The sequence below is a fragment of the Mobula birostris genome, chromosome 6 (genome assembly GCF_030028105.1).
Source record: "Mobula birostris isolate sMobBir1 chromosome 6, sMobBir1.hap1, whole genome shotgun sequence".
In the NCBI taxonomy this organism is placed as follows: domain Eukaryota; kingdom Metazoa; phylum Chordata; class Chondrichthyes; order Myliobatiformes; family Myliobatidae; genus Mobula; species Mobula birostris.
The window spans coordinates 85,383,921-85,399,882 of record NC_092375.1 but is presented as its reverse complement, the minus strand read 5'-3'; the positions used below and the strand labels follow the sequence as shown (position 1 = coordinate 85,399,882).

General features: G+C 43.7%; 1 protein-coding gene across 2 annotated transcripts in view; it reads left to right on the top strand.

Annotated features, from left to right (window-relative positions):
* Window positions 1–7,296: 7,296 nt before the first annotated feature.
* The window catches only part of phf11 (PHD finger protein 11), a 48,394-nt gene continuing 39,728 nt past the window's right edge, over window positions 7,297–15,962 (top strand). The window contains exons 1-2 of one of the 2 annotated variants that reach the window (XM_072260767.1): window positions 7,301–7,870; window positions 11,845–11,949. In XM_072260767.1, coding sequence (XP_072116868.1) covers window positions 7,775–7,870; window positions 11,845–11,949 — 201 coding nt within the window. In that variant the 5' untranslated portion in view covers window positions 7,301–7,774. Of the gene's footprint in view, window positions 7,871–11,844; window positions 11,950–15,962 lie in introns of both variants that reach the window. The other variant, XM_072260769.1, reaches the window with a different exon arrangement.

Genomic DNA, 15,962 nt, shown 5'->3' with positions numbered 1-15,962 from the left:
CAGTATTACAGTGGAGTAAAGGGAATTACAGAGGCATGAGAGAGGAACTGGTCAAAGTTGATTGGAAGGGGACAATTGAGAAATGACAGCAGAGCAGCAAAAGCTGGAGCTTCTGGGAGCAATTCGGAAAGTGAGGATGGGTACATCCCAAAGGAAAAAAAGTATTATAAAGGGATAATGACACAACCGTGGCTGACAAGGGAAGTCAAAGTCAACATAAAAGCAAAAGAGATCAAATATAATAGAGTAAAAATTAAAGGGAAGTTAGATGATTAGGAAACTTAGAAACCAACAGAAGGCAATTAAAAAAGTAATAAAGAGGGAAAAACTAAAGGTAAACTGGCCAATAATATAGGATAGCAAAAGTTTTTCAGGAGTAAGGTGAGAGTGCATATCAGAATGCTGGAAAGGTAGTAATGGGGTGAAAGAAAGAGTGGATAAATTGAATAAGTAATTTGCATCAGTCTTCACAATGGAAGATGTTAGCAGTATGTCAGAAATTCAAGGGTGTCGGGACAGAAGTGAGTGTAGTGGCTATTACTAAGAAGATGACTTGGAATTTGAAAGTTCTGAATGTAGATAACTCACCTAGACCAGATGGACTAAATCCCAGGTTTCTGAAAGATATAGCTGAAGAAATTGTGGAAGTATTAGTAATGATCTCTTAGGAATCACTAGGTTCTGGAATGGTTCCTGAGGATTGGAAAATTGCAAATGTCAGTCCACTCTTTAAGAAGGGGGGGGGGGCAGCAGAAGAAAGGAAATTATAGGCCAGTTAGGCTGACTTAAGTGGCTGGGAAGATGTTGGAGTCCATTATACTTAGGCTGAGGTTTCTAAGTACTTTGAGGTACGTAATAAAATAGGCCAAGGTTAGCATGGTTTCCTTAAGGGGAAATCTTGCTTGACAAATCTTTTGGAACTTTTTGAGGAAATAACAAGCAGGACAGACAAAGGAGAGAGGGAGGATGTTGTTTACTTGGATTTTCAGAAGACCTTTGACAAGGTACCACACATGAGACTGATAAACAAGATAAGAGCTGATGGTAATGCAGGAAACATGCTAGCATGGATAGAGCATTGGCTGATTGGCAGGAGGCAAAGAGCAGAGCTAATGGATGTCTTTTCTGGCTGGCTGCTGGATTCCAACCAGACATTCTTTTCATGTTCTATGTCAATGATTTTGATGATGGAATTGATGGCTTTGTGGACAATATGAAGATTGGTGGAGGGGCAGGTAGTGTTGAAGTTTGCAGAAGGACTTGGACAGATGGAGAGAATGGGCCAGTAAGAAATGGTAAAACTTGTGGAGCAGCAAGCTGAACACTGGCCTATTCTTCTCCTCTGGCCCTGGCACCCTGAACTTTTTGATCTGGCCCATACTTAAATCAGGCAAATAGGTCATTCCTTGTTCTTGGACTCGGGGGGCCTGCTGCTTTGATAAGCTCTTGGGGCCCGGGGCCTGGTGCTTAAATCAGTCGAACCTTGGCTTCTTCCTCACTCTCAGGTGTTTCTTCTTCTTTCTTCTGTCTCACCTCAGCTCTGCCATTTCGAATCACATCCAAGTCACTCCTGCAACCAAGCATTAGCTTGTTCCCCATTCTCGGGCTTGGGTGCTGCCACCTTGATTTGGCCTGTACACGCCTCACTGCAACTGCCTGCACCCTTGACACTTCAGTTCACGCCACAAAGATGTCAGATTACACAGGCAATTCAAAAGCTCAACTCTGAAAGGGAAGTTACAGGCTATGGATTGCAGTGATCATTTTTGAGAAAAAGTGTGAATAATTAAGTAATATTTATTTTTGCTGCCAGCAAGTCATTGCTGTGGTTCAGCAGCACCATCTTAACCCTATGCAACACACCCAATATGCTGGAGGAACTTAACAGGCCAGGCAGCATCTATGGAAAAGAGTAATCAGTCGACGTTTTGGGCCAAAAACCTTCATTAACCTTTTTTTTAAGCCTTAAGCCTTAAAACTTGGAATCATTTTGAAATGACTAGAATATAAAAGCAAGGATGTGATGCTGAGGCTTTGAGCCACTAGTCAGACCACTCGTGGGAGTATTGTGAGCAGTTTTGGGCCCGTTTAAGAAACAAATATGCAGCGATTGGAGAAGGTCCAGGGGAGATTCGTGAGAATGAAAAGGTTTAATGTATGAGGAGCGTTTTATGGCTCTGGGCCTGAACTCACTGGTGTTAGAAGAATGAGGGGGATCTCGTTGAAACCTATCGAATATTGAAAGGCCTAGATCAAGTGGATGTTGAGAGGATTTTCCTATAGTGGAGAAGTCTAAGACCAGAGAGGACAAAGCCTTAGAATAGAGGACAAGTCATTGAGTATGTTTAAAGTGGAGGTTAATAGATTCTTGATTAGTCAGGGTGTCAAATGTTACAAGGAGGAGTCAGGAGAATGGGGTTGCTAAGGATAATAAATCAGCCACAATGGAATGGTGCAGATGTGAGGGGCTGAATGGCTTAATTCTGTACCTATGTCTCATGACCAACATCTCAAAGTACTTCATCACAGTGGATGTATGTTCTACTGGGCAATGGTCATTGAGGCAGGTTGCCAAGTTGTTCTTCGGCGCTGGTATGACTTGAAGTAGGTGGATACTTCAGACTGCTGAGACTAGAGGTAGATGATATCAGTAAACTCTACAGCCAGTTGATTAGCATAGGTCTTCAGTGCCCAGCATGCTAAGTCTCAATAATAATCAAACAATGGCTATGTGATTGTTATTTTATCAGTGGGAGAGTAAATGTGTGGATCTCAAAGTGAAAGATTGGGATGTTACTTTAATGGGAGTTGTAGCTTTTCCTTTTCCCAACTCGTGCTCTGCATTATATTCAATAATGATGTGCAATGTTCTGTCCCTACCTTGATGTGGGTCTGCAATGTGAAGAGGAAAATAGCAGTATAGTTGCCAGTAATCACATAGAATGACAGTGAAAGGACACCAGCTTCTTGAATGTAGATGGCTTATCTGTTTGATCAATGATGTTAACTGAACAAAAATTTAATTATTATACTTTGGGAGAAAGCTGGAGTAGCACAACAGGGCCAACTAAAGGCAACAAAACAATTAGTTAAGGATGTGAAAACTAATTTTTGATTTTATCATAGATGAGGCAATGTTATATTTAAATCTTGGTAAGACTCCATATAACACAAGTTATAGGGAATAAGATTTTGTACACAAAGAATGTGGACCTCTGTATCTCCAACAACAACTGGATCCTTGACTGACTAATCAGAACACCACGATCTGTAATATCTCCACCTTGCTGACCATCAACACTGGTGCACCTCAGGTGTGGGCTTAGCCCACTGCTGTAGTCTCTCCACACCCATGACTATGGCTAGGCATAACTCAAATGGTTGCTGATGATACAACCATTGTTGCAGAACCTCAGATGGTGACAAGAGGGTGTACGGGAGTAAGATCTACCAGCTATCTAGGTGCTGTCACAGCAGCAGTCTTGCACCCAATGCTAGTGAGACCAAAGAGCTGATTGTGAACTTCAGAAAGGGTAGGATGAGGGAACACAAACCAGTTCTCACAGAGGGATCAGAAGTGGAGAGAGTGAGAAATTTCAAGTTCCCTGACGACCTAACCTGGACCCAACATATTGAAGCAGCTATAAAAAAGGCTAGAAAGCAGCTACATTTCATTAGGAGTTAGGAGAGATTTGGCTTGTCACCTAAAACACTAGAAAGCTTCTGAAGCTGTGGCATAGAGAGCATTTTGACTGGCTGCATCACCGTCTGGTATGATGGTGGGGGCTACTGCACAGGATCGAAAGAATCTGCATAAAGTTGTAAAATTAGTCAGCTCTATCATGGGTACTAGCCTCTGTAGTATCCAAAACAGCATCAAGGAGCAGTGCCTCAGAAAGGCTATATCCATCATTAAGGACACTCATCAGCAAGGACAAGCATTCTTCTTATTGTTACCATCAGGAAGGAGATACAGAAGCCTGACGGCACATGCTCAGCGATTCAGGAACAGTTTCTTCCTGTGACGGAGTCCTAAATTACCCTGATGAACTGTGCTCGATTACCCCTATGAACTGTGCTTTGGAAAAGAGAGAGAGAGAAATGAAGACGAACTTTTGGACTGTCACTTTAAGATTTCTGCTGAGTTGGAGAGAGGGCACCGAGCAGCTCGTAAGTCACTGTGGTGACCGAGGGCAGCATTATTTGATGAACAATCGAGGTTATGATTTCTCTGGAGGTTGTTTATACTTTCTCCAAGGACATTTGCCTGCTTGTACATTTCTTACACAGACAAAGGAATGAGTTATTTGAATGACAGTTGGTACCCAGTACAGTGAGATAAATAGGAGGTCAGATGATAGACCTCAGGCACATGTCTTTTGGCCACCGAATGAGCTTTGTTGTGCCCACAGGAAAAGTGGGTTTTTGGAGGATTGATCAGAGGCTCTTGCAGTGAGGAAAAGGGAGTGACCAGTGGGGATTTGTCTATGTTCCCACCCTTGTCTGGGTTGATAGCTTCACCACAGGAAAACGATCCCCTTTGTTGTCACAGTCGATGACTTTTAAAGGATTTTGGAGGACGATGGGAAGATCGACGGCATCAGCTCACCTGAGGACTTTAATCTCTAATCTCTAATCTCTAATCATGAACTGAATTTTACTCATTGTCGTAAGACTACCTATTTAGCCCCAGACTTGAAGCTTGGTTTTCATATATATATTTCCACACTTACTGATATACTTATATATAATCATTGCTAGTCTGTCTGATTTATCTACATTTATATTACTGTATTGTGTAGTTACTAATAAATATTATTAGTTAATAGCAATACTGGACTCCAAAGTGTTTTCCATCTCTGCTGGTTTTTTAATCCGTCACAGGGTATGTGACACTTCCCCTCTTCCATCTGATTTCTAAATGAAATCTAGATTGCACAATGAAGTGTAAAGGCATTTCAGAGAGGGTTTTTTTTCACTTTTATTGGGCCTTTGACTGGACCACCAGAATTGAGTATTAACACTGTGGTATTCAAAGAATCAGGTCGACTGTTATTCTGCTGAGCTCTGATTTGTTATAATGTCCCTACTCCCTCACTGTCTGTGGCTGCACAAGCTCAAAGGGTAGCAACTACTGCTGTTCTTGTTACCATAGAGGAGTCTCCAGGCATGAGAGAGCTGTGCAGCTAAACAGAGGGAGGGGGGAAAACAACAGCTTCCATCACATGATACGAAGTGATGAGAGAGATCATTTGGATTGGATTGATCAGCAGATGAAGGAGCTGTACAATTTCCCAGCAATGACAAACAAGCTATCACATTGTCTAGAATGAAGTGAAGTCCTGCATCTCAGTGCTGAGCAGCTGCTTGTCTCTCCCCACCCTACCCAATACCAGGCCTTACAAGCAGCCACTGCACACTAGACCTATTACTGTGTGATGACAGGCAGAAGTTGAGGTTTCTGGCACAACAGTGCTGTCAGTAGCACATCTCTGTTTAAAGCTATACCAACCCCTTTTCAGTATAAAATCCATTGTATTTTTGTTCCTGGGAACTTGGCCTGAATGAGTAAGGCACTGGTCTATGAATACCTTGCTCGTCTTCTCTACTGCCAGAGTGAGGACTAATGCAAGTTGAAGGAACACTTCGTATTCCACTTGAGTGGTCTACAGCCCAATGGCATGAACATTAAGTTTTCCAAGTTTAGGTACCAACCCCCACCCTCTTTGGTGAGTTATTCCCTGCTCCCCTTTGATTCTGTTCTCATCCCAGTTTTGCCCCCTTTTTGCCCCACTTCCCCCTCTTGGTCCAACTCATCTGCAGGTTACCTCCCCTCCCATACCATCTATGTGGTTCTGGTTCTGATCCCATCTACTTTTCACCTCCTTTAAAAAAATATTCAACACTAGTAGCCATCTGTGTTCTTGTTTGTATCCCTCCAGAAGCTGTCTTCAGCCTTTACACTCCCCTCTGCCCACCTTGCCTCATTTATCAGGCTCCAATGTTATTTACCCAGCACTATCTCCCAAGTCTTTCACCGCTCCTCAGTCCACCAGTCACCTCAGATGCCTGTTTCACCATTCTCCTTCTCCTCTTGATATTGGCTATCTCCCCTCTCCTGGTGCAGGATTTGACCAGAACTGTTGAAAGTTCCTTTCCTCCAACAGGTTACTTGTCACTTCAGCATCCAACATCTGCTGTCTCTAGTGTCACCAGTGTATATGTGATGATCGTCAAGCGGAACAGGAGAATGTGAAGGAGGAAGGGAAGATTTGGGAGGAACCAGAGTGAATGGTTAAGCATGATGCCATTGCAAGTGATCCTCTGTCAAAAACAGGCAAATAGAAATGTGATCAGCCAGTTGCAATCCCACATCTATGAGTGATGCTGGAAATGTATTTGGTCTTCAACTTCCAAGGTTGGTGACAGAGAAGGACTCTTTCCTTCTCCACAGATGCTGCCTGGCCTGCTGTGACTTTTCAACAATGTTTTCAGATTTCCTTCATTTAAATTCACAGGCTGTTTAAAGGGGGATTCAAACAAGGAGTTCTGGGGAATATGGACACGGATTTGGGAACTAATCGGATTGAAGAGGGAGTGTGTTTTTTTTGTATCAGGACGAACAATAATGACGATGAGTTTGGTGAGGGAAGAGGATTAGTTTTAAGTAGATTTTACACGGATTGAAATTACCACTGTATCTTTGCCTGAATCTACAGCCTGGGTCTGATCTTTACCGCACCGAGCTCGATGCCCTAACGTCATGATATCTGCGGTACACGCATTCAGTAAGTAAGAAGCAGCACACAAAATGCTGGAGGAACTCAACAGGTCAGGCAGCATCTATGGATATGAATAAATAGTTGACGTTTCGGGCCGAGACCTTTCATCAGGACTGGAAAGGAAGGGAGAAGATGCTGAATAAAAAGGTGGTGGGAGAGGAAGGAGGACCGGCGGAAAGCTGATAGGTAAAGCAAGGTGGTTGGGAAAATGAAGGGCTGGAGAAGAAGGAATCTGATAGGAGAGGAGAGTGAACCGTGGAGAAAGGGAAGGACGAGGGGAGCTGACAGAGTGGGGAATAGATGAAGGGCGGAGGGTAAATGTTATTTTTTACCGGAAGGAGAAATTGATATTCAAGCCATCTGGTTGGAGGCTATCCAGACGAAATACCGAGGGTGGAGTATGGATCGACATTTCAGAATGGGAATGGGAATCAGAATTATACTGTTTGGCCACCGGGAGGCTCCACTTTTGGTGCTCGACGAAGCGGCCCCCAAATAAATGAGGAGAGGTAGTCCCAATCTGAATGCTGCCCAGAACCTGCATGTTGAAGCCTCGGTTCTCTGACTTCATGGTTTAGCATTACTGCCTCATCTAGAGGGCAGTAGCTGCCGGTTACCAAAGTGACGACTGGGTGTACAAAAATATAACAGCAGCCACGGACCTGATGCGTGTTAAGGACGAACATGCCCAGAGAGTGCGAGTAGCTAGAGGAAGTGACAGCGTATGCAAATAGGAGTGTAAATGCTTTCCTTTCGACCGCTTATTCTGTTCTGTCAACCGGACCAAGTGAAGTCATCAGCGTCAACTCGCGTCCGTTCTCTCTCTGTGCCGAGGCCTAATTTCCGCGAAATCGAAACTGAAGTGTCCCAGAGGGGATCATTTGCGCGTCCGTCCGCCTGCTGCCTGGGCGGGAAGTAACAAGGGCATCATAACTGTCAGGGAGATTCCATCTGCTATGAATGCTGTTCGGACCTACAAGAGTTGAGCCAAGATGAGAGAATGTGGGCTGTGTCTGAGGGCAGAAGAAAGTTTCCTAACGGGGAAACTCTTCGCTGATGACAGTATTGCAGTACATCAGAACTGCCTGGTAGGTAGACGCTACTGTGACACATTTGAAATCCCGTAGGTGCTTTAGGGGTATTTGGTTTCTCGACTGATTTTTAAAAAATGTTTGTCTCCACTACGTTTTGCGCCTAAGGATTTTTTTTCGTGTGGGTCTTCCAAATTTTTCATCCGTTCCCAACTCTGCAGAACATGGAAGACTGAATCGCAAACTCGCCTGTAAAGTTGCTGAACTCGACGGATTGGTTTGGCAAGCGTTGGCACTTACAGTACCAGCCACTCGGGTTCAGCCCCTGTCGCTGCCTGCGAGGAGTTTTTTCTTCTCCCCGTGTCCTCCTGCAGTCCAAAGACATGCTGGTTGGTAGGCTAATCGGGCATGATTTGTAAATTGTCCTGTGATTAGGCTAGGATTAAATCGGGGGGTTGCTAGGCGCCGCGGCTCGAGGGGCCGAAAGGGCCTATTCCGTGATGTATATCTCAGTAAATAAAATCAATGCAGCAAGCTTCGCTGCTGCCCCCTGAAATTATAAAGTGTAACCCTGCCGGCAGCCGGCCTGATTTGGGTGGATACTTTGTTATCCATGCAAACTGAGGGAGTAGGTAGATCCTGAAATTAAAATCTGGCGAGGCGGAGCTGCGGTTAGTGAGGAAGAAAGTCGCCGGGGTTAATAAACTGTTTGGTGGGACTAAATTTGCTTTTAAGGCTCCTCTACCTGCTCGAACCCTATCCCATACTCCTCTAGGTACCTGTGATGTTTAGGGTAGTCTCTGACTGAGTCATTCATGGTCCTGAAACTCTGACGTTTCACTGTGTATGCTATTGGTGGATTTATTTTGCTTCAGGTGCAGTTGTCGTACTGTTTATTTTACCGCTGGCTCTCTTATCGCCGAGATCTACATTTACAGGAACAATGTCGCCCAGTTTATTATTCATTAGTTTGTAATTCTTTTTAACCTTCCAACTTCTAGCCGGGATCAACTGCAATGCCAACATCTCCCCTGTGAGTAATGGCACATCGTTGTTACTGTTGTTCATCTATGTAACCCTTTTAAATTTCTCTGTCCTGTGTTTCCCCGCTGGGGAACCTTCCATACATGAGCACTAAACGGAATACATAGAACATAGAATAGTACAGCACAGTGTGCCGACCCTCAAACCCTGCCTCCCATATAAGCTCCCACCTTAGATTCCTCCATATACCTGTCTAGTAGTCTCTTAAACTTCACTAGTGTATCTGCCTCCACCACTGACTCAGGCAGTGCATTCCACACACGAACCACTCTCTGAGTAAAAAACCTTCCTCTAATATCCCCCCTTGAACTTCCCACTCCTTACCTTAAAGCCATGTCCTCTTGTATTGAGCAGTGGTGCCCTGGGAAAGAGACGCTGGCTATCCACTCTATCTATTCCTCTTATTATCTTGTACACCTCTATCATGTCTCCTCTCATCCTCCTTCTCTCCAAAGAGTTAAGCCCTAGCTCCCTTAATCTCTGATCATAATGCATACTTTCTAAACCAGGCAGCATCCTGGTAAATCTCCTCTGTACCCTTTCCAATGCTTCCACATCCTTCCTATAGTGAGGTGATCAGAATTGGACACAATACTCCAAGTGTGGCCTAACCAGAGTTTTATAGAGCTGCATCATTACATCGCGACTCTTAAACTCTATCCCTCGACTTATGAAAGCTAACACCCTATAAGCTTTCTTAACTGCCCTAGCCACCTGTGAGGCAACTTTCAGGGATCTGTGGACATGTACCCCGAGGTCCCTCTGCTCCTCCACACTACCAAGTATCCTGCCATTTACTTTGTACCCTGCCTTGGAGTTTGTCCTTCCAAAGTGTACCACCTCACACTTCTCCAGGTTGAACTCCATCTGCCACTTCTCAGCCCACTTCTGCATCCGATCAATGTCTCTCTGCAATCTTCAACAATCATCTACACTATCTACAACACCACCAACCTTTGTGTCATCTGCAAACTTGCCAACCCACCCTTCTACCCCAACATCCAGGTCGTTAATAAAAATCATGAGAAGTAGAGAACAGATCCTTGTGGGACACCACTAGTCACAACCCTCTAATCCGAATGTTCTCCCTCCACCACCACCCTCTGCCTTCTGCAGGCAAGCAATTCTGAATCCACCTGGCCAAACTTCCCTGGATCCCATGCCTTCTAACTTTCTGAATAAGCCTACCATGTGGAACCTTGTCAAATGCCTTACTAAAATCCATATAGATCACATCCACTGCACTACCCTTATCTATATGCCTGGTCACCTCCTCAAAGAACTCTATCAGGCTTGTTAGACACGATCTGCCCTTCACAAAGCCATGCTGACTGTCCCTGATCAGACCATGATTCTCTAAATGCCTATACCTCCAATGCTTAATTTTCAAATGGGAACCAGGGGATTTTCCGCACTAGTCTCCCCTTCCAATTATCATCATAACTTCTGTGATGAGATAATTACACATGTTCCCCAGGTTAGGAACATCTGGCTTGTATGTAATTTGTACTTGTGAGTGAATAACACTTAGAAAATGCTGGACGAATTCAGGTCAGGCAGCATCTGCGAATGGAAATAAACAGTCGATGTTTTGGGCTGAGACCCTTCATCAGGACTTGACCCCAAATGTTGACTGTTTATTCCCTTCCGTAGATGCTGCCTGGCCCTGCTGAGGTCCTCCAGCATTTTGTGTGGGTTGCTGAAGATTTACAGCATCTGCAGAATCTCCTGTGGATACAAATGAGTGTTTGGGAGACTGGCTTTGGGAAATAGATTTGCCAGCTGCAGGCAGGTCTTCTGCCATATGGAAACTTGCAAGAGAATGAATCTGAAGGTAGTATATGGTAACATCTACTGTATGTACTTTGGTAATAAATTTACTTTGAACTTTGGATTGTGCCAATATAATTTCACTTTGCAGAGAAATTTGAATAGCTGGCTTGGTTGACTTGTGTTTTAATTTAAATATATTGGCGGGCTTTCACATTTCCGACTTGCAAACTGTTCGGGTTACAGGTGTTTTTTGGGCATGGAATCCTGTCATAACCCATGGAGGACCTGCATCTTAGGTAGCACAAATTTTTTTATAGTTCAAAACTCTTTCAGTTCAAAAGTTGTCATTCATACAGTCAAGGAATTTAAAGTCATGGAAATGTTATAGTCAATTGAAACTCTGCCGGTGTGTAGTCAAGGAATCTCCCATTCTATCTCTCTCCCTTCAGGGTTTTACAGATTATCACAATCAGTGGAGGAGGAAGGGATTATCAGAATTCTGGGGTTGAGCAGTTGGAAAAGGGGATTAATATTTGGAGCTGGAGCAAGTGCTTTGATTGTGATGGTAGGAGGAAGTCAGATAAAAATCTTGATAGAGGACTTGGAAGGAGAGATTGGACAGAAAACTGGAGGAAGGGGTAGTTGGGGTCAAAGAGAGGTGCGAGGGTTTGAATGGGTAGGGTCAAAACGAGTACCATGACCCGGGTAGGAAAATGTGGATAGTCAGAGCAGAAATGGAGTGTGGGGACATGCAACTGGGCAGAGCATGGGAATGGATAGCTAAGCATATGATGGGGAAAAGGCTTGAGAGTAGACTGGGGTTTGCTTGGTGCAGGATCAAAGGGAGAAGGAAGAGCTGGAAGATCAGCGGTGAGGGTGACAGCGTGGTGCAATCTCAAAGAAGTTTACCGAGGGGAAGATGGACTCCTTGAACTTTAGAAGCAACCTACACAAGGTCAAGGCCTGTTATTTCTTGCTGAAGTCAGCCTTGAGCTTCCACTGAGGTTATATATGGGCACAACGTTTGAAATCATTTTACATCACCTAGCAACCCCACACATGCCCACTGAGCTCCATGTACCCACACCTCATATTCCTGAAAATCCCAGCAACTATTTTTAACCATCTATTTTGACTTGAAAGTGGCCTTCCATGTACAAACATTTGGGTATCCATGGCTTCTGAGATGCATTTACATTATTTTTCCTTTTCAGCTTTTCTCTTCAAACCTTGTCAATCAAAATTCTCAAGATTTTGATGTTTTTGGTGGATTTTTGCTCAGTGATATAAAAAAGGAAATTAACAGAGGAAGCAAGTTGGTAAGATTTCAATAATTATATGTACCCTTACTCAAAGTAACTCACGGATTGAAACCTAAAATGTTCCAGTGCAGTTGCGGTATGTTTCTATGTAAATTTACTGTGATAATCGATAAACCTGCACTTTGAAACCTGAAAATAGGAAAATAATTACTGTGGGTGAAGCAGACTTGTGTGTTTATGGCAATTCTGGGTTAAGGTGCTGCTGATGATGCTCAGGAACTGCTATCAGCGGCAAGCAAACTAAAGAAAACAACTAAGTACTTTATTAATAAATAACACGTTTTCCTGTAAATGATCGCTGCAAACAATTTACTTTTGTTGTTTGTATGATTTGTTTTTTTTTCCCTCTCTGCACATCGGGTGTTTGGCAGTCTTTTTAATGGTTTCTATTGGGTTTCTTTGTTTTGCGGCTGCTTGTCAGGAGATGACTCTCAAGGTTGTGTATAGTACACATACTTTGATAAATGTACTTTAAATTGAAGGTTATTGTTTCATATTAAATTAGTTACTAGTGGAAAGGATACGCTTTGTAACTTTTTCCTCTAGAATCATAGCATGGGACTTGTGAAATTGGTTTGAAGGATTGCGATGCTAGTTTACTATTAGAATATTGATGAGTGATCAGCGACGATGAACACAGGGAGTGTCATATTTTAATGTGAGATATAGCGTAGTACTTCAAGTGAATCTTGAGAAATTACCACACATGTTTTAAAAATATTGTGAATCAATCATAAATGTAGTCATTACAAAACTCTGTAATTTAGTAACTGCTTGCCAGTTAAACTTATCAATGGGGAAGAATCTGGGCAAAGGGCAATGTAATTGGTGGAAACACATAATTTAGAGTTAGGGTTTCACTCTGAGAGGCTGATCTGACGTGATCAAAGTTCAAAGTACATTTATTATCAAAGTATGTATACATTATACATCCTCGATATTTGTCTCCTGCCAAGCAACCATGAAACAAAGAAACTCAAAAACAAACAGATATATATATATATTTTTTAAGACTGTCTAACACTCAATATACAGAGAATAAAAACCATGCCTATTTAAAAAAAAAAGAATAAAATAACCCATGCAAAAAAAATCATGTGAACAAATATCATTTCTGAACTGAAGTCTGTAAAGAGAGTTCCATAGTTGAGTGCAGAGCTGAGTAAATGTCATGGAGCAGTGACTCGAACCGTCCTGTACCTCACCTCGGACCCCTACACCCTGGCATTTTCAATCTGGCCCGGCACTTAACTCTCCATCTGAACAGTCTGTTCTACCACTAAGAGCAGTGATCTGAACGGGCTGTACCTCACCACCCTGACCTTTTCAATCTGGCCCAGCGCTTAAATTTCCATCTAAACAATGGGTTCTGCTGCTTGGATATGCCAGGCTCTGCCGTCTCGAATCCAGCCTGTAAATTTCCATCCCAGCATCGTGTTCAGTCTTTCAACTGGACCCGAAGTTTTCAATTTGACCTATACTCAACCTTTCACGCTTTTCCATGCTTTTGCCACATCGAATTGCCTCCAAGTCCAAAGGGAAGTTAATGATCATTTGCCAGAAAAAGTGTGGTTAACAAAGTATTTAGTTGCTAACCTTGTTTCATTAGCCACCAGCCAGAAGTTCACCAGTGATCATGTGATGATGTATGACATGAAGTTACTGCACTTGTTTGGTGCTTGAAATACAATTAATGAGTTGTTACGGATTTTCTTAAACATAAAACTCCTCCTCATTTTATTTGCGAAAATCTACAATATAGCATGGAAACAGGTCCGTTGGCTGAACTTGTCCACACCGTCTGTGCTAGTCCCATCTACCTCTGCTATCCATGTAATTACCAAGATGGCTTTCAAATGTTGTTAATCTCCCTACCTCAACCACAATTTCTGGCAGCTCATTCCAAATGCACACCCTCCACTGTGTGAAGATGCTGCTCCTCGTGTCCTTTTCAAACCTTTTGCTTCTAATCTTAAACCTATGCCCTCCTTGCTTTTAGCAAACCCTCCCTGGGAAAAATATTATGTGCTTTTGCCCTGTCCGTGCCCCTCGTGATCTTGTAGTAGTGATCTCCAGTAGTCACCCCTCAATCTCCAACATTCCTGAGAATAAAATCCTGGTTAGCATTCCTGGGAATAGTCCTTGTTCATGCAGCCTCTCCTTGTGACTCAGGTCCTGAAATCTAGACAACATCCTGGTAATTCTTTTCTGCACTCCTAGTTTCATCGCATCATTCCTGTAACAGGGTGACCAAATCTGTACACAATACTTAGAGTGTGGCCCCACCAACATCTTGTGTAACTACAACGTAACTTCCCAGCCTGACCGTTGAAGGCCAACATGCCAAACTCCTTCCTTACCTGTAAGGAGGCTAGATCCCCCTGTTCCATACTACTACTACTACTACTATTACATCGACTCAGGCCTAGGGGGCCAGCGTTCGGCACATAAGGCGTAAGGCATCTGTTCCATACACTCTCACTGAATAAGTCCTCCATCGCCTCCCACTCACTGAATAAGTCGTACTCTGACAAAGTCATTTGCCCGTCCTCTGCCCACGTGCCTAGCTGATCAAAATCCCCCTGTAAGTTTTCATTGCTTTTAAAATACCTACATCACCACTTATTTTAGTAACATCCACAAACTTACTAACCATGCCTTGTATATTGACATCCAAATCAATTATACAAAATACAAACAGCCAAGGTCTGAACACCAACCCATCTAGTCCGTTCCTTGATGAACACCCTTTGCTTCATTCCACTGAGCCAATTGTGAATTGTGAATCCAGTCTGCTATCTCTCTCTGAATTGTGAATCCAGTCTGCTATCTCTCTCTGAATTGTGAATCCAGTCTGCTACCTCTCTCTGAATTGTGAATCCAGTCTGCTATCTCTCTCTGAATTGTGAATCCAGTCTGCTATCTCTCTCTGAATTGTGAATCCAGTCTGCTATCTCTTTCTGGACCCTTGCAATTTAACCTTGTACACTAGCCTTCCATGAGAGGCCTTATCAAAGGCATTTCTGAAGCCCATATAGATTACACCCACTGCCATAACCTTATGTACCCACGTGGTCATCTCCTTTTAAGGACGCCAAGAGATTTGTCAGACATGACTTACTATGCGTAAAGTCATGCTAACTGTCCCAACTGATCCCATCTCTCCATGACACAAATGAGAAAATCTGCAGATGGTGGAAATCCAAGCAATGCACACAAAATGCTGGAGGAACTCAGGTAGCCATGTAGCATCTATGGAAAAAAGTGCAGCTGGCGTTTTGAGCTGAGATCCTTCAGCAGAACTGGCGAAAAAAAGATGAGTAGATGTAAAAGGTGGTGGGGGGGTAGGGAGGAACAAAAGGTGATAGGTGAAGCCAGGAGTGGGAGGGATGAAGTAAAGATCTCAGAAATTGATTAGTGAAAGAGATACAGGGGTGGAGAAGGGGGAGGCCGAGGGGAGAGAATAGAAGACCATGGAAGAAAGAAAAAGGGGAGGACCACCAGAAGGAGGCAAGGAGGTAAGGTGAGAGAGGGAAAAGGGGATGGGGAATGGTGAAGGAGTGGGGGGGGGCAACATTACAGGAGGTTCGATAAATCGATGTTTAGGCCATTGGGTTGGAGGCTACCCAGATAGAGTATAAGGTATTGTTCCTCCAATCTGAGTGTGGCTTCATTGTGATAGTAGAAGAGCCCGTGGATTGACATGAGAATGGGAAGTGGAATTAAAATGGGTGGCCACTGGGAGATCCCACTTCTCCTGGTGGACGGAGCATAGCTGCTCGGTGAAACAATCTCCCAATCTATGTCGGGTCTCACTGACGTACAGGAGGCCACACCGGGAGACTCCCTTGTCCACTCGACCCTCCCATCTGGTCTCCCTCCTGGCAAGCGGAACAAGTGCTACACCACCTCCCTTGCTACCCTTCAGGACCACAAACAGTCCTTCCAGGTGAGGCGACACTTCATCTGTGAGTCTGTTGGGGTCATTTGCTGTCTCTGGTGCTCACGGT